The 23,568-nt window shown below is 39.8% G+C and overlaps 1 protein-coding gene across 1 annotated transcript in view; it reads left to right on the top strand.

Moving 5' to 3' along the window:
* PTPN21 (protein tyrosine phosphatase non-receptor type 21) overlaps positions 1–23,568 on the top strand; it is a 90,215-nt gene that overhangs the window by 4,436 nt on the left and 62,211 nt on the right. The window contains exon 2 of the mRNA XM_017524633.2: positions 650–1,006. Coding sequence (XP_017380122.1) covers positions 827–1,006 — 180 coding nt within the window. The 5' untranslated portion in view covers positions 650–826. The remainder of the gene's footprint in view (positions 1–649; positions 1,007–23,568) is intronic.

Raw genomic sequence — 23,568 nt, 5'->3', positions numbered from 1 at the left:
CGCCTCCTGGGTTCAGGCAATTCTCCTGCCTCAGCCTCCTGAGTAGCTGGGATTACAGGCACGTGCCACCATGCCCAGCTAATTTTTTGTATTTTTAGTAGAGACGGGGTTTCATCGTGTTGACCAGGATGGTCTCGATCTCTTGACCTCGTGATCCATCCGCCTCAGCCTCCGAAAGTGCTGGGATTACAGGCTTCAGCCACCGCGCCCGGCCCTGGAACCTAGTTCTTTTTGGAGTATTTTGCACTTTTCTCATTTAAGGATTAAAGAACTCTGACATTTGGAGTATTGCAGCCCGAAAGAGTTACTTACGAAAAAAAATCTTATCCAAAATAGGAGGAGGACTACGAATGCTAACTAGTAAATTTGGGATTACAGTAGTGCGGGCCATTATCTCACTCAATCCCGGAGATAGCCACAGTTTGCTATCACTGTTTGTAGGCTAAAGTGAAGGGTGGAGCCTGACCCTGGGCCCTACGCACCTCTGAGATAAAATTCCACCCTGCCTCCCGGGTCCTATTAGTGCCTTCTTTTTCCAGCAGAGAGGGGCGGATTACTTTTTGGACACAGCTTGATTGGCTTTTCTTTGCATAAGCAGAGCCCAGCGTTACCTCTGTTGAAGTAACTCTTGGCGTTCTTCTTTCCCCAGCGCTGGCGTCGATGCTCCCTTCTTGGGGCCATTGGAGACTCCGTTGCTTTTTAATGGCGGCAGCGGCTGCTGGGTGAGCAGCTGGAGGCTGGACAGCGTTCGTCCCGTCTGGAGAGGATCGCTTTGGTGGGGGTAGCTTTTCCCTCTTTGCTCCTCCACTCTTGAAAGGAGAAGAAGATGCCACTGCCATTTGGGTTGAAACTGAAACGCACCCGGCGCTACACGGTGTCCAGCAAGAGCTGCCTGGTTGCCCGGATCCAGCTGCTCAATAACGAGTTTGTGGAGTTCACCCTGTCGGTGGAGAGCACTGGCCAGGAGAGCCTCGAAGCTGTGGCCCAGAGGCTGGAGCTGCGGGAGGTAAGCCACCTAAAGACACTGCAGGCGGGGCGCGGTGGCTCACGCCTGTAATCCCAGCACTTTGGAAGGCCGAGGCGGGTGCATCCCGGGAGGTCAGGAGTTGGAGACCAGCCTGGCCAACGTGGTGAAACCCCATCTCTACTAAAAATACAAAAAATTAGCTGGGCGTGGTGGCATGCGCCTGTAATCCCAACTACTTGGGACGCTGAGGCAGGAGAATCACTTGAACCGAGGAGGCGGAGGTTGCAGTGAGCTGAAATGTCCAACCTGGACAAGAGAGAAACCCCCTCTCAAAAAAAAGAAAAAGACATTGCAGGCTTCTGTGGCCCCCATGCTGGCTGTGTGTCCAGGCCCACTGGGTATTCACTGGGTACTCACTGTGTGTCCCTGCCTGAGATGTCTGAGTTGAGTCTGCAAGTCCCCTTATGAGGCAGGAACAGATTAGAGCAAGAAGTCTTCCCTTGGGGGTGCCCTGTAAGAACTTATAGTGCCTGAGTTTTGAATATGTTGATATGTTCCCCAAACGTAATCCAGAATCAAATGTGAATGCACTTTGGGTTGTTCAAGTTTCCATTTTCTAATATACCCCCAAGGGTATTCCTGATCTCTAGCACAGTTTTCTGACTTCATTCTTTCTTTTTTGTTCACTTTTGTTTTTTTAGAGACAAGGTCTAGCTATGTTGCCCAGGTTGGTCTCAACTCCTAGGCTCAAGCAATCCTCCCGTTGTAGGCACGTGCCAACATGTCCAGCTCCCGACATCATTCCTTCATTCATTGAGTAAACCAAAAATTCATTGACTATATTCTTACAGGCCAGATCAAGGTTCTAGAGACATATTGCCTGAACTTAGTTTGAGTTCTAGTTTCCTCACCATCTGCTCCTGTTACATTGGGCAAGTTATGTGATATCTCTGAGCCCCAGTTCTCTATCTGAACCATGGGAATGACTGTGACACCTAATTCTCAGAGTAGCATAAGGCCATAAGCTCTACTAACTAGTCTGTTAGAATACTTACAGGGAGGTTTGCCCAGGAAACACCTAATCTAGTTGGTAGGAAGTTATGGAGTATTCATGTAGCTATATAATATCTTAAATTTAAAATACTAGGCAAGGCCTGTGAAGAAAGGCCTCTAATTAAACCTTTGACCCTCGCTACCTTTGGCTACCTGGTTCTGGGGTAAAGGAAAGTTAGATAAACTCGTTATTCCATTTAAAAAGTCAGGAATAGATGAACTTTGCCCCTGGTGACCATCCAGTCTTTGATGTGATCATTAAATACTGAGGACCCATAAGTACCAAGCACATACACTTGGAAGCTTACCTTAGTGTTGTTACCAATAACAAAACAGGTGTGATGCATGCTGTGACGAGGGAAGTAGAGGGTGTGCTATAGGCCAGAAGAGGTGCAGCAAAAAGAAGGCGGCTCAGGGAAGGTAATTCTGAGCTGTGACCTGATGATGGGACAGGGGAGTCCTATCAGGGGCTAGAAGAGTGATCCAACAAAGAGAACTGCACAGGGCCAAAGACATGGACACAGCTGGTCTGCCTGACCCAAGGGCCACACAATGAGGATTTTTTGTTAAAGGACTTATACTTATCCTGAGGGTGGTGGGGAAAAATGAAGGGTATAAACAGGTGTGGTACAATTGTTTTTGTGAAGAGTGAGCCCTTTGGAGAATGATTGGAGAGAATTGGCTCAGGTACAGACGGTAGCCACCTGGAGTTGAATAGGGTTGGAGAGAGGTGGTTGGAACCTGCAGATATTCAGGACCTACCTACCTAGTAATAGGGAAGGGTTAGCATGGATTCATGTTGATATTCAGGTTTTCAGTAGATGGTGGAGCTATAACAGAGGAAATGTGAAAGGAGGAGTAGATCTATTAGGGGCAAGGAGAAACGTGTGGTGAGTTCAGTTTTGGAAATACTGAGTTTGAGGTGCCAATTAGAGGTGTTGAATAGACAGATGGATCTGCTGGTCTGGAGTTCAGGCATGAGATCCAGGTTGGAGGAAAGAGATTGGGAAGCATCAGCCTAAGTGAGTTCATTAAAGTCAGAAGAGGGTATGAGCTTCTCTAGGGGAGAAAAAGGACATCACAGACCCCTCATAATAGATTAGAGGAGGGGAGAATATTGGAAGGAAACTGAGATGGAACTGCCCAAGAGAAGAAGGAAAACCAGAGTAGCAGGCCTCAGCAACCAGTCCCTGCTTACTTGCATTTATGTTTTTTTTAGGGATGGGGTCTCACTCCATCACCCAGGCTGGAGTACAGTGGCACCATCGTAGCTCACTGCAGCCTCAAACTCCTGGGCTCAAGTTATCCTTTTGCCCCAGCATGCCAAGAGCTGGGACTAGAGGCGCACACCACCACACCCACCTAATTTTTTTTTTTTTTAACTTGCATTTTTGAGATGGAGTCTTGCTATATTGCCCAGGCTGGTCTTAAAGTTCTTTCCTCTAGGTATCTTCGCCTCCTGGGCAGGTAGGATTATAGGCGTGGCTTAGTGGCTTATTTTGTTTTATTTTTGGCTTGCTTTGACTTTTTTTTTCTTTTTTCTATTATGGTTTCTTATTCCTGTAATTTTCTTCCTCATGCACCAGGTCTGTCTATAACCCCTAGTGAGTCAACTTTTTGAGAAACTATGGTTTATTTATTTTTGTACCAGGTGTAGAATGTGTTCAGTAAATACAGGGAGAACTGAGCCCATATGCGTTGATTTCCTTCTGTTAATAAATCCATAGAAATTGCCATCCTTTGTTAGAAGTTATCAGTCTCAGGGAATAAGTAACTTTATATACCTGTGGGTATATTTTGAGCCTGTTTTTCAACAGAAGAGGAAACAGGCATGGTCCCTAGAAAATGTTTTGCCCTTGGAGAGTCTGTTCCACAATTTCCAATATTTAAAGCAGTCATGGTTAGAAAGTTTGTATAGCAAAGTTTTGCTTTGAAAGCCCCAGAAGCTCTGTTCTGTAGCATATAAACAGATGGCTCAGGCGTCAGGCCTAATCTTATCAAATGACTGTTCAAAAATAATCTGAGTGGGGTCATACCTGTTTCTAGTTTGTATGTATAGCCTGTGTATGATTCACACTAAGAAATATCGGTATGCTGATTTCTTGTACTGTTCTCCCACCAAGCAAATCTGGAATTATCATAGCATATAGATTGGGGTGAAAAGCTTTGCTCCTGTCCAAATATAAGTGGAGAGAAAAGTCTTTACTCTTCTTGCTTAATTGAATACCATCTTATTTCTATAATGACAGTTTTTTTTTCTTTTGAGATGGAGTTTTGCTCTTGTCACCCAGGCTGGGGTGCAATGGTGCGATCTCAGCTCACTGCAACCTCTGCCTCTCAGGTTCAAGTGATTCTCCTGTCTCAGCCTCCCCAGTAGCTGGGATTACAGATGCCCACCACCATGACTGGCTAATTTTTTTTTTTTTTTCAGTAGAGGTGGGGTTTCACCTGGTTCCTAACTCCTACCTCAGGTGATCCACCCACTTCGGCCTCCCAAAGTGCTGGGATTATAGGAGTGAGCCACTGCGCCTGGCCCTATAAAGTCAATTATAAGGGCTGCACAATATTATTGTAACATTATGCCCAGGGGTTTCATGTATATCAGTAATATTTCTCCTTTTCTTTTCTTTTTTTTTTTTTTTTTTTTTTTTTTTTTTTTTTTTTTTTTTTTTTTTTTTTTTTTTTTTTTTTTTTTGAGATGGAGTCTTGCTCTGTCACCCTGGCCGGATTTCTTTTTCTTTTTTTTTTTTTTTTTTTTTTTTTTTTTTGAGATGGAGTCTTGCTCTGTCACCCAGGCCGGAGTGCAGTGGCATCATCTTGGCTCACTGCAACTTCCACTTCCTGGGTTCAAGTAATTCTCCTGCCTCAGCCTCTCTAGTAGCTGAGATTACAGGTGCCTGCTAGCACACCCTGCTAATTTTTGTATTTTTAGGAGAGACGAGATTTCACCATGTTGGCCAGGCTGGTCTCGAACACCTGACCTCAGATGATCCACCTGCCTTGGCCTTCCAAAGTGCTGGGATTTCTTACACTGGGTATATGGGTAGTATTCTTTACACAGGGTATATGGGTATGTTTTTTGGTTTGTTTGTATTTTTAGCCTTCATATTTTTACAGGTGTCTAAGATATTTTGTATTAAATTAAAAACAAAATGGTTAATATACATATATTCAATGTAGTTAACTTAGGTTGCTAACTTTCTTCTAAATTCACCTTTTTTGAACTACAGAAAGTAACTTTGTAAAAAATGAGGCAAAAAGCCTGGGTGTGGTGGCTCACATCTGTAATCTCAGCACTTTGGGAGGCTGAGGTGGGTGGATCACGAGGTCAGGAGTTCAAGACCAGCCTTGCCAAGATGGTGAAACCTCGTCTCTACTAAAAATACAAAAATTAGCCGGACATGGTGGTGGCGCCTTAATCCCAGCTACGTGGGAGGCTGAAGCAGGGAATCGCTTGAATCCAGGAGGCAGAGGTTGCAGTGAGCCAAGATTGCACCACTGTACTCCAGCCTGGGTGACAGAGTGAGACTTTGTCTTAAAAAATAATAATGAAATATAAAAATAGGAAAATGAATTATTCCCTTAGGAAAATATTGGTGTTCATTTTAGCAGTAGTTTATCAAAGCTATTGGAATTCCCTATCATTAATTCTGAGATTCAAAACAATTTTTCAAGCAAGGCTGTGAGTGCTTATGGAATTTAAGGGGAGCTAGAAAATTCTCTTCAATTTTAAAAATATATGCTGTAGAGGCTTGAAGGAGGTGGTGAGACGAGGGGGTCAGCTGGGTATGGCCACTGCCTGGGGCATCTTCACCCTGATGGAATCAGCACAGTCCAGAGTGCAAGAGTCAGGCTCAAACATCTCATGTCATGGGAAGAGCTGATTTAATCTAGCTTGCTAATAATGATGTGCAAACCCAGGGCCGAAGTTCAGTGATTTTGTTTGTTTTGCAGTAGAGTGCAGTGGTGTGATCTCGGCTCAGCAACTTCTGCCTCCCTGGTTCAAGTGATTCCCCTGCCTCAGCCTCCTAAGTAGCTTGGACTATAGGCGCACACCACCACGCCCAGCTAATTTTTTGTATTTTAGTAGAGACAGCGTTTCACCATGTTGGCCAGGATGGTCTCTATCTCCTGACCTTGTGATCCTCCCGCCTCAGCCTCCCAAAGTCCTGGGATTGCAGTCGTGAGCCACTGTACTTGGCCAAGTTTAGTAATTTGTAAGCAGTGAGAGACTGCCAAGGATCCCAGGTATGTGTGCCCTCTGCCCAGGCCAAGATTTTCCTATAGGTAGGGCACATGGGAGTCAGAACAAACCAGAAGTTTCATGGTGAGCATGGGATCAGAATAGGTGTTGCCTTGAAAAAGTACATATTTTCATAAGTAGGCTGGGCGCAGTGGCTCACATCTGTAATCTCAGCACTTTGGGAGGCTGAGGCGGGCAGATCACCTGAGGTCAGGAATTCAAGACCAGCCTGGCCCGGCCAACATGGCGAAACCCCGTCTCTACTCAAAATGCAAAAAAAAAAAAAAAAAAAAAAATTACCCAGGTATGGTGGCGTGTGCCTGTAGTCCCAGCTATTTGGAAGTGTGTGACACCTGAACCTGGGAGGTGGAGGTTGCAGTGAGCCGAGAATACACCACTGCACTCCAGCCTGGGTGACAGAGCAAGCCCCAGTCTCAAAAAAAGAAAAGAAAAAGTACATATTTTCATAAGCAGAGTAGTGCTGCCCAGATTCCTTTGAGTCAGGCACCCTTTCCTCCGGCGGTGCTTAAGTGAGCACTGCCTGTCTGCCTCTTGAGATGGCTGCTTAGCAAAGTGGTGACAACAGTCTGCAGTAGTCAGAAACACCTTGGTTGCATCCACATACTGTTATTTGAGTAATTCTTAAATCACTTAATTTCCCAAGTTCATTGGTTTTGCATCTGTAAGTTGGGGATGATAATAGTATCCACTTGATAGTTGTTAACAGGATTCAGTGTTAAATGTAAAACATTTAGCAAAGGGTCTGGTATTTGGGAAATTCTCAATAAGTGTTCATCTTTATTACCATTACCATTGTTGTTGATGTTATATTATTATTATTAGTGACACTTATGCCCATGTTACAGTAACTGACCAAATTCTATTCATAGGAATTCTCTTCCCTCCCCATCCCTCCGCACCCCAACCCTTCCGTCCCCACCCCACCCATCCCCTCCTAACCCTCTCTTTCTCTAATTTCTTTTTCTTTTCTTTTTTTCTTTCTTTGGTGTGATGGAGTCTTGCTCTGTCACCCAGGCTGGAGTGCAGTGGTGCAATCTTAGCTCATTTCAGGCTCCACTTCCCAAGTTCAAGCGAGTCTCATGCCTCAGCCTCCCAAGTAGCTGGGATTAACAGGCGCCTGTCATCACACCCACCCATCACTCCATGGCTGCCCAAAGTATTGGGATTACAGGCATAAGCCATTGCTCTCAGCCTTAAAAAGGTGTGTTTTTTTTGAGATGGAGTTTCAATCTTGCTGCCCAGGCTGAGTACCACCACGCCCGGCTAAGTTTTGTATTTTTAGTAGAGATGGCGTTTCACCATGTTGGCCAGGCTGGTCTCAAACTCCTGACCTCAGGACATCCACCCGCCCTGGTTTCTCAAAGTGCTGGGATTACAGGCGTGAGCCACCACACCCGGCCTAAAGAGTTTTTAATCCTCAGGATATGAACGTGCTTAAATCATGAAAGTCTCTTTAAGAATTTTTTTTTCATGTTTTTGCTATGATATATTGTGTTAGTTTTACAACTTAGAGGGCAGTTTTCTTTCAGCTGTTTCTGAGGGGGTTGTGTGTGTGTTGGGGACTCTTTATTGTTGTTCCCATATGTGGCCTTCATACATAACTGTGGTTTTGAAGTTGAGTTAAACACTGAGCCGCTGCTAAAAAATTATCTCTAAGGTATTTTTTGAAGATGAAAAAAATCTAGCAAAATTTATAAATGGCCTCTCATTTCTTAATTGTAGTCTTTGGATATTTGGTTACCCTGCTGTGGTTTATCATTGATCTTTATGAAATGTTTTTTAAATTGTGTGTTCAGTGTGTTACACACAATGTCAAGTTTTTGTTCCATAGAATGTAAGCTCCATCAAAGTAGGACTCTTGTTGACTGAAGCATTGCCAGGGTTTGGGACAGCACCTTGTACCTTACAATATGTTGTTGCTGAATACATTTACTTAGTTTAAAGATTAAGATTTTTGTTTTGAATTTAGATTGATAAACATGGACAGCAGTACAATTAAGTCTTTGCTCTGATTTTATTTCCTGGAGAGGGTTAAACATTTCCGAAGTTTTGTATACAGATAAAAAGGCACCGTTTTTTTAGACTCTTCTTTTTCACTTTGGGGCTTTTTCTGAAACACTTAGAAAGTGATCTAGTTGTAGTGACTCCCTGAGGTAAGATTGCTGTGTCAAGGGAGTGTCAGCTTCCTCACTGAACTTTGAACACATACTTCTCCTAACACCTGTGGCAAATGGGGATATTTTTTGGCTAGAGGATTTGTTGGTATAGAGAGGAATCAAGCATATAACATAAACCGTAACCCCCAAGCACAACTTTAGAAAGTGTTCTTGGCCATCAAAGTGTTTTATTTTAAATTAGTGTCTTAGGTATTCCAAATATCCACTGACCTTATCGTGACTGTTATCTGAGTAGACATCAAGAATTTCATGCTATTTCCTTCTGTACTAGCTGTTTTCATTTGGACTCTAAAAATAGCTGAAATATGTGTAAAGTAAAAGTCAAGTACCCAGAAACTTTTACCTTTGGGCCAAGTAGTTATTCATTTAGGTATGTATGTTATAAAACAAATACAGTTGAATTAGAGACAAGAATCTCTGAATATTTTCAGTTAGAGCTATTGGACCATCTGAAGCAAATATAATGTCAGATTGGCCTCTCACCTAGATAGAGAAAGCTTTCCCAAGTCTGACAACCAATTATAAATGATCCGGGATTTTTCCTGATATTTAGGTTTTCTGTTACTTTTCTTCTTTGGTCTAGGTAATTAAGAATTAGCCATGTAAATAAGTATAGAAATTACACACATGAGGATATGCATTTTAAAGTCTATTTTGTAATCACAAGTTATTGCAGAATTTGGAAACCTGTTTATTTGAAGAATGGGGTATTATTCAGCCTAGGCTTAGTGGCTAATAAACTTAAAGGCTAATAGCCCAAGATGCTTCCCTTCCAGTATTGGATTTTTCTCTTGAGATACCAAATGTCCTTATTCTCTTACCATTGGTGTGTCACAGTAGTATAGTCTCAGGACCATGCGGAATTAAGCATGAATTTACTCATTCGAGATTTGTAAGGTGAGTTACAAAATGGTGGACATGAGGGAACTGTGGTGTTTTGGAGGCTCTAAGTGTTGTCATTGTCATTGGTGTATAGATTCAGATTCCATTCCTTCTAATATCTCTAGAAGCTTTGACTTTCTTCTGTGTCCATTTGGGTAAATGAGCATTATTGTGCTGGAAGCTTAATTTGCCTCATTTAATCTTCACAGTGAGTTAAGCACTGCATTATCTTTCCCATTTTAAAATGAGGAAACTAACGTTATCAAAAGTTTGACTGATTACATAGCTAATAAGCAAAAGACCCAGGATTTGAGATTTTATGTCAGACTTCTGCTTGAACTTTGACCTTTAAATTTATAGGGGTCATGGACCCTTTTGAGATTTAATGAAAACACAGAATTTTGCATGCAATTTCAGGTAGATCATTGTCACTCTCTCCCCCAAGTCTGTCCATAGGCCGAGGCTGTGGGCCTGGAGGCTTCCTGGATAAGGCAGTTTTTTCCCTTCTCCCCCGTTTTCACAGAGCAGGGCCTTTCTTCTCTGGTCTTCTGCTTCCCAGAGTGAAGATGCTGTGAGGATGGAATATTTGTGAACAATTCAAGACCTTCATAATTAAAAAATAATAATTTGCCTCTGAATATAGTTCTTCCCCTCACTGTCCCTTCTACTACAAATGCCCTTTTTTCCTCTGGCCTTAATCCTTAGGTCTCAGGAAGGGCCATTTGTTCCTCAGTGGGACAACATACTGTTAAGGAAAAAGCCCCCTTCAGGGGGACAGTGGGGAGGTCGTGAGTGGGAATTCCCCGACTGTACCGCTGATGGTAGGTCCATGTCTGTCTTCCCTGCTAGGCAGCAGGTATGTGGTGAATCTTCAGGAGTTGAATGGATGATACATTCTTCCTTTATACATTAATCGAATTCCCAGGCCAATTGTTGAGCCCTCTGTATCAGTCTTCTTGTCAGATATGCACCTTATGTGAACATGGCATTTTCTATTAACAAGGATTCATCATTCTCTTGACAATATGCCGATTTAGCAAATATTTTTCTATTCAGTTCTCCAAGCAATTTGTTCATAAACAAATGTCACTTAGATTTCCTTTATCTTTTAATGAATTGACTGAACATCCAGAGGCAATTTAAATTTTTGCTTAAGATGCTAACATCCGTAGAAGAGACGATTTAGGTCACGAATCCTTCATGAGAATTGGTAGCATGTAGTAGAAATAACTTCCTGTCAAGGATTTGTACCACTTTCTATAGTAGATTACCCAAATATGATCATTAAAAGGTATATAATGTCGAGATTTATAAATAGGGCAGAGTAGTTTTGTTATTTTAAATAAGTTTTGACTGAGTAGGCTAAGAAAATAAACTGGTAATCTCATGCTGAGCGGCAAGCTCATGTGAATCTAAACACAACTTGTTGGTCGGGCAAGGTGGCTCATGCCTGTAATCACAGCACTTTGAGAGGCCAAGGCAGTAAGATCGCTTGAGTCCAGGAGTTCAACACCAGCGTGGGGAACATAGTGAGACCCTATCTATACAAAAAAAAATTAAAAATTATCTGGGCATGGTGGCACATGCCTGTAGTTCCATGTGCTCTGGAGGCTGAGGTGTGAGGATTGCTTGAGCCCAGGAAGGTGAGGCTGCATTGAGCCATGATCATGCCACTGCACTCTAACCTGGGTGACAGAGCGAGACCCTTTCTCCAGAAAAAATTAAAAACAACTTATTATGTTCCAGTTACTTAGATGGCTCAGACTTCGTTGACTTGTCAAATGAATCTCAATGTCAAGTGAATTTCCAGCATGTTGAACTTTATACCATTCAATTCAACTACAGTTGGCAAAGTGGGATTTTGGTAAAGTTCTCGTGCTCAATGGACTTGGGTTCAAATCCCTGCAGACTACCTGTGCGAACTGAGGAAACCAATTTCTCTGGGACTTGTTTCTTTTCTATGTGATATGGCTGCATGTAATAGCAAGAATGATAGCTATGTATTGGGTACTGACCATATGCCATGCGCTGTGCTCATTACTTTACATGTGTTTAACCCTATGTATGATGAGCTTTGTTTCCTCCCACCATCTCATTGATGGAGTGGATCGAAGACCAGTAACATTCATAGGACAGTCATTAACTCATTGCTCTTTTTCAGTGTTCTTTAGCCATTTCCACTTTCTCTTTCATCTTGTACATTTGTTAGTTGGAATAATATACTGAGGGAAAATAATGGGTTGGAGAAAAATCACTGGAGAGGTATTATTGTTAAGTCGGGCGACTAAGTTCAGAGCTACACTGCTGAGAATTAAGATCTTCACCATGACTAATATCCTTTCTCTTCCTGTTAGTTTTGATTTGAAATATCTAGAAAATAACCTTAATTCTCATTCCCTTGTGTTTTGCACTTACAAATAATATGAAGACACTTGTATACTTGACTTGCCTGTGTTTTTATGATTGGCACCTATTTTGAAGTCAAATTTATGTTTAGTGACTTAAGAAAAGAGCACTTAAATTATGCAGTATAACAGAAAAATGAAGCGTGTTTAATAGTGAATATATCTAAAATTATATTATTATTACTTGTATAACATTTGCTACCCTTCAAAAGAATGCAGATTTCTCTGTATGATGCTATACAACCAGTGCCTGGCTAGGGCAGCTAGTTAGTGACAGCCCCCTGCTAGAATTCAAGTCTTCCAGCTCTTGGTTTAGCACTTTTCTCCCAACATTCTACTGTTACATGGAGCCATTGCCATTTTCCTAAAAGAAAAGCAATCCAAGTGTTGGTATTGTCTATTTGCTTTTAAAGGAAATAAAGGGAAAGAAGGCTGGGCGTAAAGAAGGCCAGGCGTAAAGAAGGCCGGGCGTGATGGCTCATGTCTGTAATCCCAGAGCTTTGGGAGGCCAAGGTGGGCGGATTGCCTGGGGTCAGGAGGTTGAGTTTGAGACCAGCCTGGCCAGCATGGTGAAGCCCCGTCTCTACTAAAAATACAAAAATTAGCCGGATGTGGTGGCAAGTGCCTGTAATACCAGCTGCTTGGGAAGCTGAGGTAGGAGAATTGCTCAAACCTGTGAGGCAGAGGTTGCAGTTAGCTGAGATCATGCCATTGCATTCCAGCCTGGGCAACAGAGCGAGACTCTGTGTCAGACAAAAAGCGGGGGTGGGGTGAAAGAGAAGGATAAGTTCCCAAAGACAGAATCCTATTAGTGAAGGAAGTATTTAAGCATAGGATTTCCTCTACTAGATAAATGTAATGAAATTTTATACTGTTTAAAGAAAACCATGATAAGAAGATCTCATGTTACTTGAGCACTTGTTTGCATGAGACACTTTTATAAGTGCTTTAAGTGTTTTTGCTTATTTTGATCTTTGCAAAAATCCTATATGTGAGGCACTGTTATGCTCATCTCCATTTTACTGATCAGAAAACTGAGACACAAAGGTATTAAGTAACTTGCTCATGGTTACATGACAGAAACCATAGCTAGAGTAGTTCTGGCTCCTTGAATAGCATCTTTCTTCCTAGTTTATAACCTTTGACAAGTGACAGGTGTCCTGCCATGGAGCTCATGCTCTTAAGGATAGCCTGGCACAGACTGGCCTCCTAAACGTGACAGTTGTTGTTGTAAGTACTCTGGAGATATTTGTTATTTAATTTTTGATTTTTACAATTACCTTGCTTAAGATGGGTTTTTGCAGTCACATCAGGCAAAGAAAAGTAAGCATGAGAAGGAACAGGAGTGTCATTAGGCCAGCAAGACAGTGCTGGGGAATCCCCGAGGTGTTTAGAGCAGAGCTGTTTGATGAGAAGCCTTTGGTGAGCTTGTTCCCTGGCAGAGTTGGAAGTATCAGACTGATGAAATACATCCCAGGAGAGTTCCCTGCTGAGATATTTTCCAAAGCAATATCTGCCTGCACTACTCTTAGATGAATTTGGTGGACTTCGATATTCAGACTCTGCATCCAAGCAAGAAGAAAGATAGAGCCAGTAAATCCATTGAAATGCTGGCTGCCTTTCCTGATGAGCCCAGGCTGTGATTGTAGAATAAGTTCTGGTTTATCTTTCGTTATGTGGGTCATAAACAAAACAACCTTTTATATGGTAGCACATAGAACACATTCGCTTTTGCCTGTATTGAAACTTTGTGCAGTAACATCACAATTATCCCTGTCATTCTTGTTGATAAAATGTATAATATAGTCATGTGCTGCATATGACATTTTGGTCAATGACAGACTGCTTATAAGTTGTTGGTCCCTTAAGATTATAATACTGTATTTTTACTGTACTTTTCCAATGTTTACATAAACGTAGATATACAAATGCCACTGTGTTTCAGTTGCCTACAATATTCAGTACAGTAACGTGCTGTACAGGTTTGTAGCCTAGCAGCAATAGGCTATATCACATGGCCTAAATGTGGAGGAGCCTGTACCATCTAGGTTTGTGTAAGTACACTCCATGATGTTCACACAGTGAAATAGCCTACTGATGCATTTCCATATAATTAACGGACATGTGACTGTACTAAAATTTCCTCTTTAATCCTCGTTTACTCTTTAAAAATGTTGCTATTGTCTTAATCATATAATTCAGGATCTTTCTCCATAGCACTTATCAGTATCTGGCATATCATATATTTTGCTTATTTTTCTGTCTTTCCCTACTGGGATTAAGCTATGTGAGGACAGGAATTTTGTTCTCTTGTTCAATGCTGTATTCCTAGTTCCCAGAACAGTGATTGACATATAGTAGTTACTCAGTGAATATTCATTTAATGAATAGATGGATCATTCTAAACATTAGCTCACTTAAAAATAGTACATTTATTTCTGTTTCAGAGTCATCGTATTCATAGCATCTGCTTGTCCAGGATAGTAAAGAGAAAAGAGACAAGCAGTTTATCCATGTGGACAGTGATCCCAGTTTGTGCCTCGTACTGTCTTTCAAGCCCTGAAATTGGCTTATCATTTGACTCTTTTCCTGAAAGATAAGTACTACAACAACAACAAAAATCTACCTACACGAGAAGTTCAGTTACTTGGATTTCAGTATAATTTCAGAATAATTTAGAAGGCCAAGATGTACTCTGTTTATTTTCTTGACTCTTCATTTAGTTGTAATAAGAGTATAATGATATTGCATGTTATCACTTTGGCTATAAAATATATATTATTTGATCAAGTATAGAAGAAAACTGATTGAAATTAAACAGAAAAGGAAAATGCTGCCTGCTTTGAGGCAATGTGACCGCCACTATCTGTCACAAGGAAGAAGTATGATACTTCATTATTTATGGGAGACTCAGTGTAGAGGTAAGCTCCAGGCTTGAATTAGGTTAATACTTGTTAACTACCCTTGTTAGATGATCTCTTCCTGGGATAGACTTTATCTAGTGCTATCTCCTCATCTCTTTCCTGATGAAAAGTCTTCTGACTTTTGCCTAGTCTAAGAAAGGCAGCAGGATAAAATTATATTTGCAATTTTAGATGGGATTAACTTTTATCAACCCAATGCATCAGTGGCTTTAAAAACCCTTCAGTTAATTTCTGTGTCCCTCTGCTGTACTTTAAAAATAGTACAACCAAAAAGACTCTTAAAATAATTAGACGAGCAATGACTTAGGGATTAGGAAAGGGTTTACATTCTGACAGGATTTGGACCTGCTTATAATAGCTGATGTCTCCTTAGAGGACTGTGATTTGGGGTGCTGCACATTTTTTCCCCAGCTCAAATTCGTAAACTCTCTTTTGCTTCGAACAAAATACTTGGTTATCAAATCACTTTGTTCTCAGTCAACATCAGTTCATGTAAAGTAAGTAAACCATATTATGTCTGAAAAGAAGCCAAGTTTGCTTTAACTGTAGTTTATAGAGCAGGCACAGTTCTCTGTACAATTTTAGAAGAGTAGCTACGAAAAAATTTTAAACTATGAAGAAATCGTTGAATAACTTTGAAAACTTATCGTGATATGTTTGTTCAGAACAAAATAGGAAAGGAAGGGAGAATGTAAACACACCTGACAAAGTTTCACAAAAATCTCTACAGTGACAATTGAGAATTGATCTAAGGGATGCTAGAAGATTCAGTGATTTAGCAGCTTCTGCTGGAATAAGTTTCCCACTGGTCAAGTCAACTTGCTTTCATCACCACTGAGAGTGGATGTAGCTGTGGAGAAAGAGAAGCCACATGGAGGTAAAGTTTCTTACCAGGAAAAGCACTCGGAAGTTATATCCAAATCTTGGAGGGAGGCATGAACTGAACGCCAGTAACTAAAGGCTAGTCTGCTGGAAAATTTCTGTTACAATTAAACAAACCCTATTAACAGGACATGCATAGTCCACAAGATCTAGACTTGAGAGGACATATGGTTTTGGGAAGATATCCTAGACCAAGGCACCAGTTGAAGTTTAAGAAGTTTAAGGCACATGGGGCCTGTCTCTATCAAAGTCTTTGCATTTTTTTAAACAATAAAGGTCCTAGTATGTTCAGACTTTAAAGGAAGAAATCAGTTTGACTCTTATTTGAATAGTGATATTTTCAAGGAAGAAACATGCTTGATTCAAGTTTTCTTCTGTTTTCTATCTACCTGAAGAGATCCTGTCTGCTAAATTTATGTACCGTAACAAATGTGAGAGTGCTTTTCAGCATTATCAATACAATTAGAACTTACAAAGTTCTTCACTACAGTGGAGGGTACACGCTATTTTTCTTACTAAGAAACAGCCTCAGTGAGGAAGTGAGTTACTCCAGAGCTGGTGAGTGGTAAAGCCAGGACTCAAAGGCCAAGCCTTTTGCCTGCAAATCTAGTACTCTTTGTACCACACCATGCTAGTGGCAGCTATTGGAATCTCAGGCATAGTTTGCCCAGAGGAAATACAGCCATGTGTCACTTAAGGACAGGGAAATGTTCTAAGAAATTCGTTAGGCAATTTCATTGTGGCGCGAACATCACAGGGAGTGCTTACACACACCTCGGTGGTATAGCCTACTACACACCTGCCATATGATGTAGCCTAGTCCTTGTAGCAATAAACCTGTCCAACATGTTACTGTACTGAATACTATAGGTAATTATAACATATCTTAATGCTTAGATATGTGTACTTAAACATATCTAAGCATGTGCAGTAAAAATGTGATGTAAAAGTTTAAAAAGATACACCATATAGGGTACTTACCATGAATGGAGCTTAAAGAACTAAAAGCTGCTCTGGGTGAGTCAGTGAATATGAAGGCCTAGGAAGCTGCACTGTAGTAGGAGGACACTATCATGGCTTCTAGAAACACTGTACAACTAGGCTACATTAAATATGTCACAATTTCTTCTTCAATAATATATATATATACACACACATATATATTTTTGAGACAGGCCTCACTCTGTTGCCCAGGCTGGAGCTCACATCTCAAGGAACTAGAGAAACAAGAATCAACCAAACCCAAACCCAGCAGCAGAAAAGAAATAACAAAGATCAGAGCAGAACCAAATGAAATTGAAACAAAACAAAAAACAACAAATAGTTGTTTCTTTGAAAAGATGAACAAAATTGACTGACTGTTAGCGAGATTAACCAAGAAAAGAAAATATCTAAATAAGCTCAATTAGAAATAGGAGATATTACAACCAGTACCACAGAAATACAAAAGATCATTTAAGTCTGCTATGAACGCCTTTTCACACATAAACTAGAAAACCTAGGGGAGGTGGATAAAATCCTGGAAATATACAACTCTCCTAGATTAAACCAGGAAGAAACAGAAACTCTGAACAGACCAATAACAAGTAGACTGAAACAGTGCTTAAAAGAACTGCCAACAAAAAAGTCCAGGACCAGATTGATTCACAGCTCAATTCTATCGTATAATCGAAGAAGAATTGGTACCAATCCTACTGAAACTATTCCAAAAGATACAGAAAAAGAGGGAATCCTCCCTGACTCATTCTATGAAGCCAGCATTACCCCAATACCAAAACCAGGAAAGGACATATAAATAGATATTTTTTAAACTTTACTTTAAATGTTAAATTACAACAAATTCAGTTCATTAAGTCTAAGAAAAAAAATGAGCCAGAAATAAATGAGCCTAGCTATGAGTTCATTACAATTTCTGTTTTCTAATATCTATACTTATGTCAAGATTTGGTGCGGTTTGACAGTTCACTGGCAATCTCATGTGAACATAATTGAAGAACAGAGAATAAAGAAAAATGTGTTTGAGCAATCAAAACTAAAAGTCAATGTTAAAAAGTATATGCCCTTGACAAAGAATAAATTTCTCCTATCTCTTTTATGGATTTTTCTTATTTTATATGTACTTTTAATGAGTTTAGTAATTTGGTTGTCCAATCTGAAGCAGATTAAAAGATGACAAATTAAAAGAAAAGGGCTTATTAAATAATAGCAAGTTGGCAGAAGAGGGAAGTGATGGGCAGTATTCTTTTTTATACAAAGGAGAACACGTGCATACAAACAAAAACTCCTTAAATAGAATTTACAAAGAGTTACATGTGCAGGGTAGTCTGGAGTTACTTACAAAAGGTGCAAATAACTCCCAACATTAATTAGTCACTTATTTAACAACAATCACTGTTCTAAAAGTAGAGTTAGTAACTTTAAGATAGATAGAAGTTTATAAATTGTTTACAAAACTTAGCACTCAAAATAGTTTGAACAAGAGATTCAGCCTTGTTTATCAGGCACAGTTAGTGATGAAGCACTTCATTTCCCAAAGATAATTGGAAAATAACTTAGTTTATATACAGCTTTACAGTACTCTAGCCAATTTAATTGTGGTTTCATTACTTCATTTACAAGTGCAAGCATATTTTCCAAAGCCAAACATGAAAGCTGTTTCCATTTCTGCTGTTTTGGTACCTGCTGTTATTTGTTTTTTGAAAAGTTTACCTAGTAGCATAGAAGCTAATTACAGTCATGTGCTGCATAACAATGTTTTAGTCAGTGACAGATCTCAAATACGATGGTGGTCCCATAAGATTGTAACAGAGCTGAAAAATTCCTATCACATAGTGATGTTGTAGTTGTTAAGCCGCAGTGCAATGCATTACTCACATGTTTTGTAGTGATGCTGGTATAAACAAACCTATTGTGCTACCAACTGTACAAAAGCATAGCACACAGAACTATGTACAGTACATAACACTGGATAACAATCATAAATGACTATGTTACTGATTTGTGCATTTATTATACTTATTTTATGAATACTCCTATTTATAAAAAAGTTAACTGTAGGCCAGGTACAGTAGTTCCCGCCTGTAATCCCAGCACTTTGGGAGACTGAGATGGGAGGATCACTTGAGCCAAGGAGTTTAAGAACAGCCTGGGCAACATAGTGAGACTCCATCACAACAAAAAATACAAAACTCAGCCAGGTGTGGTGGTGTAGTCCCAACTAGGAGGCTGAGGCAGGAGGATTGCTTGAGCTCAGGAGTTCAAGGCTACAGTGAGCTTTGTTTATCTTTTCAAAGAACTAGCTTTTTATTGTTTTTGTTTTGTTTTGTTTTGTTTCAGTTTCATTTGATTCTGCTCTGATCTTTGTTATTTCTTTTCTTCTGCTGGTTTGGGTTTGGTTGGTTCTTGTTTTTCTAGTTCCTTGAGATGTGAGCGTCGGTTGTCTATTTGTGCTGTTTCAGAAATTTTGATATAGGCATTTAATGCTGTGAACTTTCCTCTTAGAACCGCTTTTGCTGTATCCCAGAGGTTTTGTAGGTTGTGTGACTATTATTCAGTTCAAAGACTTTTTAAATTCCCATCTTTATTTCGTTATTGATCCAAAATTATTCAGGAGCAGATTATTTAATTTCCATGTATTTGTATAGTTTTGAGGGCTACTTCTGGAGTTGATTTCCACTTTTATTCCACTGTGGTCTGAGAGTACTTGATGTAATTTTGATTTTTAGAAAATTCGTCCAGCCTTGTTTTGTGGCCTATCGTATGGTCTATCTTAGAGAATGTTCCATGTTTTGATGAAAATAATGTGTGTTCTGCAGTTGTTGGGTAGAATGTTCTGTAAATATCAGTTAAGTCCATTTGTTCTAGTGTATAGTTTAAGTCCGTGGTTTCTTTGTTGATTTTCTGTCTTGATGACCTGTCTAGTGCTGTCAGTGGAGTATTGAAATCTCCCACTATTATTGTGTTGCATCTCTCATTTTTTTTGTTTAGTAGTAATTAAATTTGGGAGCTCCAGCATTAGGTGTATATATATCTAGGATGGTGATAGTTTCCTTTTGGCCTAGACCGTTTATCATTATATAATGTCCCACCTTTGTCTTTTTAAAGTGTCATTGCTTTAAAATCTGTTTTGGCTGATATAAGAATAGCTACTCCGGCTTGCTTTTGGTTTCCATTTACATGGAATATCTTTTCCACTCCTTTGATTTAAGTTTATGTCAGTCCTTATGTGTTAGGTGAGTCTCTTGAACACAGCAGATACTTGGTTGGTGGATTTTTATCCATTCTGCCATTCTGTATCTTTTAAGTGGAGCATTTAGGACCATTTACATCCAAGGTTAGCATTGAGATGTGAGATACTTGAGCTAGTTGTTGCCTGAATAATTTGTTTTTTTTTTGTTGTTTGTTTGTTTGTTTTTTTTCCCATTGTGCCACTGTTTTATAGGCCCTGTGACATTTATGTTTTTTTTTTTTTTTTTTTTTTTTTTTTTTTTTTTTTTTTTTTTTTTTTTTTTTTTTTTTTTTTAAATTGCATTTTGGGGTCCATGTGAAGAACATGCAAGATTGTTGCATAGGTACACACATGGCAGTGTGATTTGCTGCCTTCCTCCCCATCACCTATATCGTATTTCTCCCCATGCTATCTCTCCCCAACTCCCCACCTCCTGCTGTCCCTCCCCTATTTCCCCCGAGATTTTTGCTTTGAGGAGGTTCTATTTTGGTGTATTTTGGGTTTTGTTTCAAGATTAAGAGCTCCTTTCAGCATTTCTTGTAATGCTGGCTTGGTAGTGGCAAATTATTTCAGCATTTGTTTGTCTGAAAAAGACTTTATCTCTCCTTCATTTATGAAGCTTGGTTTCACGGGATACAAAATTCTTGGCTGATAATTGTTTTGTTTAAGGAGGCTAAAGAAAGGACCACAATCCCTTCTGGCTTGTAAGGTTTCTTTTGAGAAATCTGCTGTTAATCTGATAGTTTTTCCTTTATAGGTTACCTGGTGCTTTTGCCTCACAGCTCTTAAGATTCTTCTTCTTCTTTTTTTTTTGAGATGGATTCTTGCTCTGTCTCCCAGATTGAAGTGCATGGTGTGATTTCGGCTCACTGCAACCTCCACCTCTGGGTTCAAACAATTCACTGGCCTCAGCCTTTCAAGTAACTGGGATTACAGGTTCCTGCCACCATACCTGGCTGATTTTTATATTTTTAGTAGAGACAGGGCTTCACCATGTTGGCCAGGCTGGTCTCAAACTCATGACCTTAAGTGATCTGCCCACCTTGATCTCTCAAATTGCTGGGATTACAGATGTGAGCCACCGTACCTGACCTTTAAGATTCTTTAAGGTCCCTGGTATGAAACCCACTTGATCATGGTATATTATGTTTTTGATATGGTGTTGGATTCAGATTCTTTCCTCTGTCTTGACTTTAGATAATCTGATGACTGTATGCCTAGGTGATGATCTTTTTGTGATGTATTTCTTGGGTGTTCTTTGAGCTTCTTGTATTTGGATGTCTAGATCTCTAGCAAGAACAGGGAAGTTTTCCTTGATTATTCCCTCAAATAAGTTTACCCAACTTCTAGATTTATCTTCTTTCTCAGGAATACCAATTATTCTTATGTTTGGTCATTTAACATAATCCAAAATTTTTTGGAGGCTTTGTTCCAAAAAAAGCTGCAGACTGGTATCCCTGATGAACATAGATGCAAAAATTCTCAACAAAATACTAGCTATCTGAATCTAACACCATATCAAAAACATAATACACCATGATCAAGCGGGTCTTATACCAGGGATGCAGGGTTGGTTTAGTATCTGTAAGTCAATAAATGTGATAAACCACATAAACAGAATTAAAAACAATATGATCATCTTAATAGATGCAGAAAAAGCATTTGACAAAATTTAGCATCTCTTTCTGATTAAAACCCTTAGTAAAATCAGCACAGAAGGGGCATACCTTGAGGTAGTGAAAGCCATCTATGACAAAGCCACAGCTAACATTATATTGAATGGGGAAAAGTTGAAAGCATTCCTCCTGAAAACTGGAACAGGACAAGGATGCCAGCTTTCATCACTTCTATTCAACATAGTACTGGAAGTCCTAGCTAGAGCAGTCAGACAAGAGAAAGAAAGAAAGGGCATCCAAATTGGTAAAGAGGAAGTCAAACTGTCGCTACTCTCCAATGATATGAACATAAACCTAGAAAACCACCAAGACTCATCCAAAAAGCTCCTAGATTGATAAGTGAATTCAGTAAATGCTTTAGTCCACTTTCATGCTGCTGATAGTCATACCAAAACTGGGCAATTTACAAAAGAAAGAGGTTTAATGGACTTACAGTTCCACAGGCTGGGACGGCCTCACAATCGTGGTGGAAGATGAAAGGCACATCTCATATGGCGGCAGACGAGAAGAGAGTTTGTATAGGGTAATTCTCATTTTTAAAACTATAAGATCTCATGAGACTTATTCACTATCACCAGAAGGAGCTGCCTTTATGATTCAGTTACCTCCCACTGGGTCCCACCCACAACACGTGGGAATTCAAGATGAGACTTGGGGGGACACAGCCAAACCAAATCAGTAAAGTTTTAGGGTACAGAATTCATGTACACAAATCAGTAGCACTGCTACACACCAACAGTGATGAAGCTCAGAATGAAATCAGGAATTCAACTTCTTTTATGACAGCTGGAAAAAGAAATGATATACTTTGGAATATACCTAACCAAGGAGGTGAAAAATCTCTACAAGGAAAATTAAAAACACTGCTGAAAGAAATCATAGATGACACAAACAAATAGAAACACATCCCCCGCTCATGGATGGGTAGAATCAATATTGTGAAAATGACCATATTGCCAAAAGCAATATATAAATCAGTGCAGTTCCCATCAAAAAGAATATGATTATTCTTCACAGAACTAGAAAAACAAAATCGCGAAATTTATATGGAACCAAAAAAGAGCCCCCATAGCCAAAGCAAGGCTAAGTAAAAAGAACAAATCTGGAAACATCACAGTACCCGACTTCACTGGACTACAAGCGTATGGTTACCAAAACAGCGTGGTACTGGATAAAAACAGTCACATAAATCAATGGAACAGAATAGAGAACCCAGAAATAAAGCCAATACATACAGCCAACTGATCTTTGACAGAGGAAACAAAAACATAAAGTGTGGAAAGGACACCCTGTTCAACAAATGGTGTTGGGATAATTGACAAGCCACATGTAAAAGAATGAAGCTGGATCCTCATTTCTTACCTTATACAAAAATTGACTCAAGAGGAACCAAATACTTAAGTCTAACACCTGAAACTATTAAAATTCTAGATAACATCAGAAAAGCCCTTCTAGACATTGGTGTAGGCAAAGAGTTCATGACCAAGGACCCAAAAGCAAATGCAACAAAAACAAAGATAAATAGATGATATTTCATTAAACAAAAAGGCTTCTGCACAGCAAAATAAGTAATCAGCAAAGTAAACAGACAACCTGCAGAGTGGGAGAAAATATTTGCAAACTATCCATCTGACAAAGGACTAATATCCAGAATTTACAAGGAACTTAAAGCGGTGAGAAAAAACAAAAAAACAAAAAACCCCCCTCACAAATAATCACATCAAAAAAATGGGCTAAAGACATGAATAGACAGTTACCAAACGAGGATATACAAATGGACAACAAACATGGAAAACTGCTCAACTTCACTGATTATGAGGAAAATGCAAACCAAACCACAGAGCTATATGCCTTACTCCTGCATTAATGGCCATAACCAAAAAATAAAAAAAAAATATATAGGACTTCATGACCAAAACACCAAAAGCATTGACAACAAAAGCCAAAATAGACAAATGGGACCTAATCAAACTCCACAGCTTCTGCACAGGAAAAGAAACAGTCATTAGAGTGAATCGGCAACCAACAGAATGGGAAAATTTATTTATTTATTTATTTTTTTTTGAGACGGAGTTTCGCTCTTGTTACCCATGCTGGAGTGCAATGGCGC

The sequence above is a fragment of the Cebus imitator genome, unplaced genomic scaffold (genome assembly GCF_001604975.1).
Source record: "Cebus imitator isolate Cc_AM_T3 unplaced genomic scaffold, Cebus_imitator-1.0 Scaffold34, whole genome shotgun sequence".
NCBI classification, from domain to species: Eukaryota; Metazoa; Chordata; class Mammalia; order Primates; family Cebidae; genus Cebus; species Cebus imitator.
Note: the sequence above shows the minus strand (reverse complement) of the source record. Positions and strands in the feature narration are given on the sequence as shown.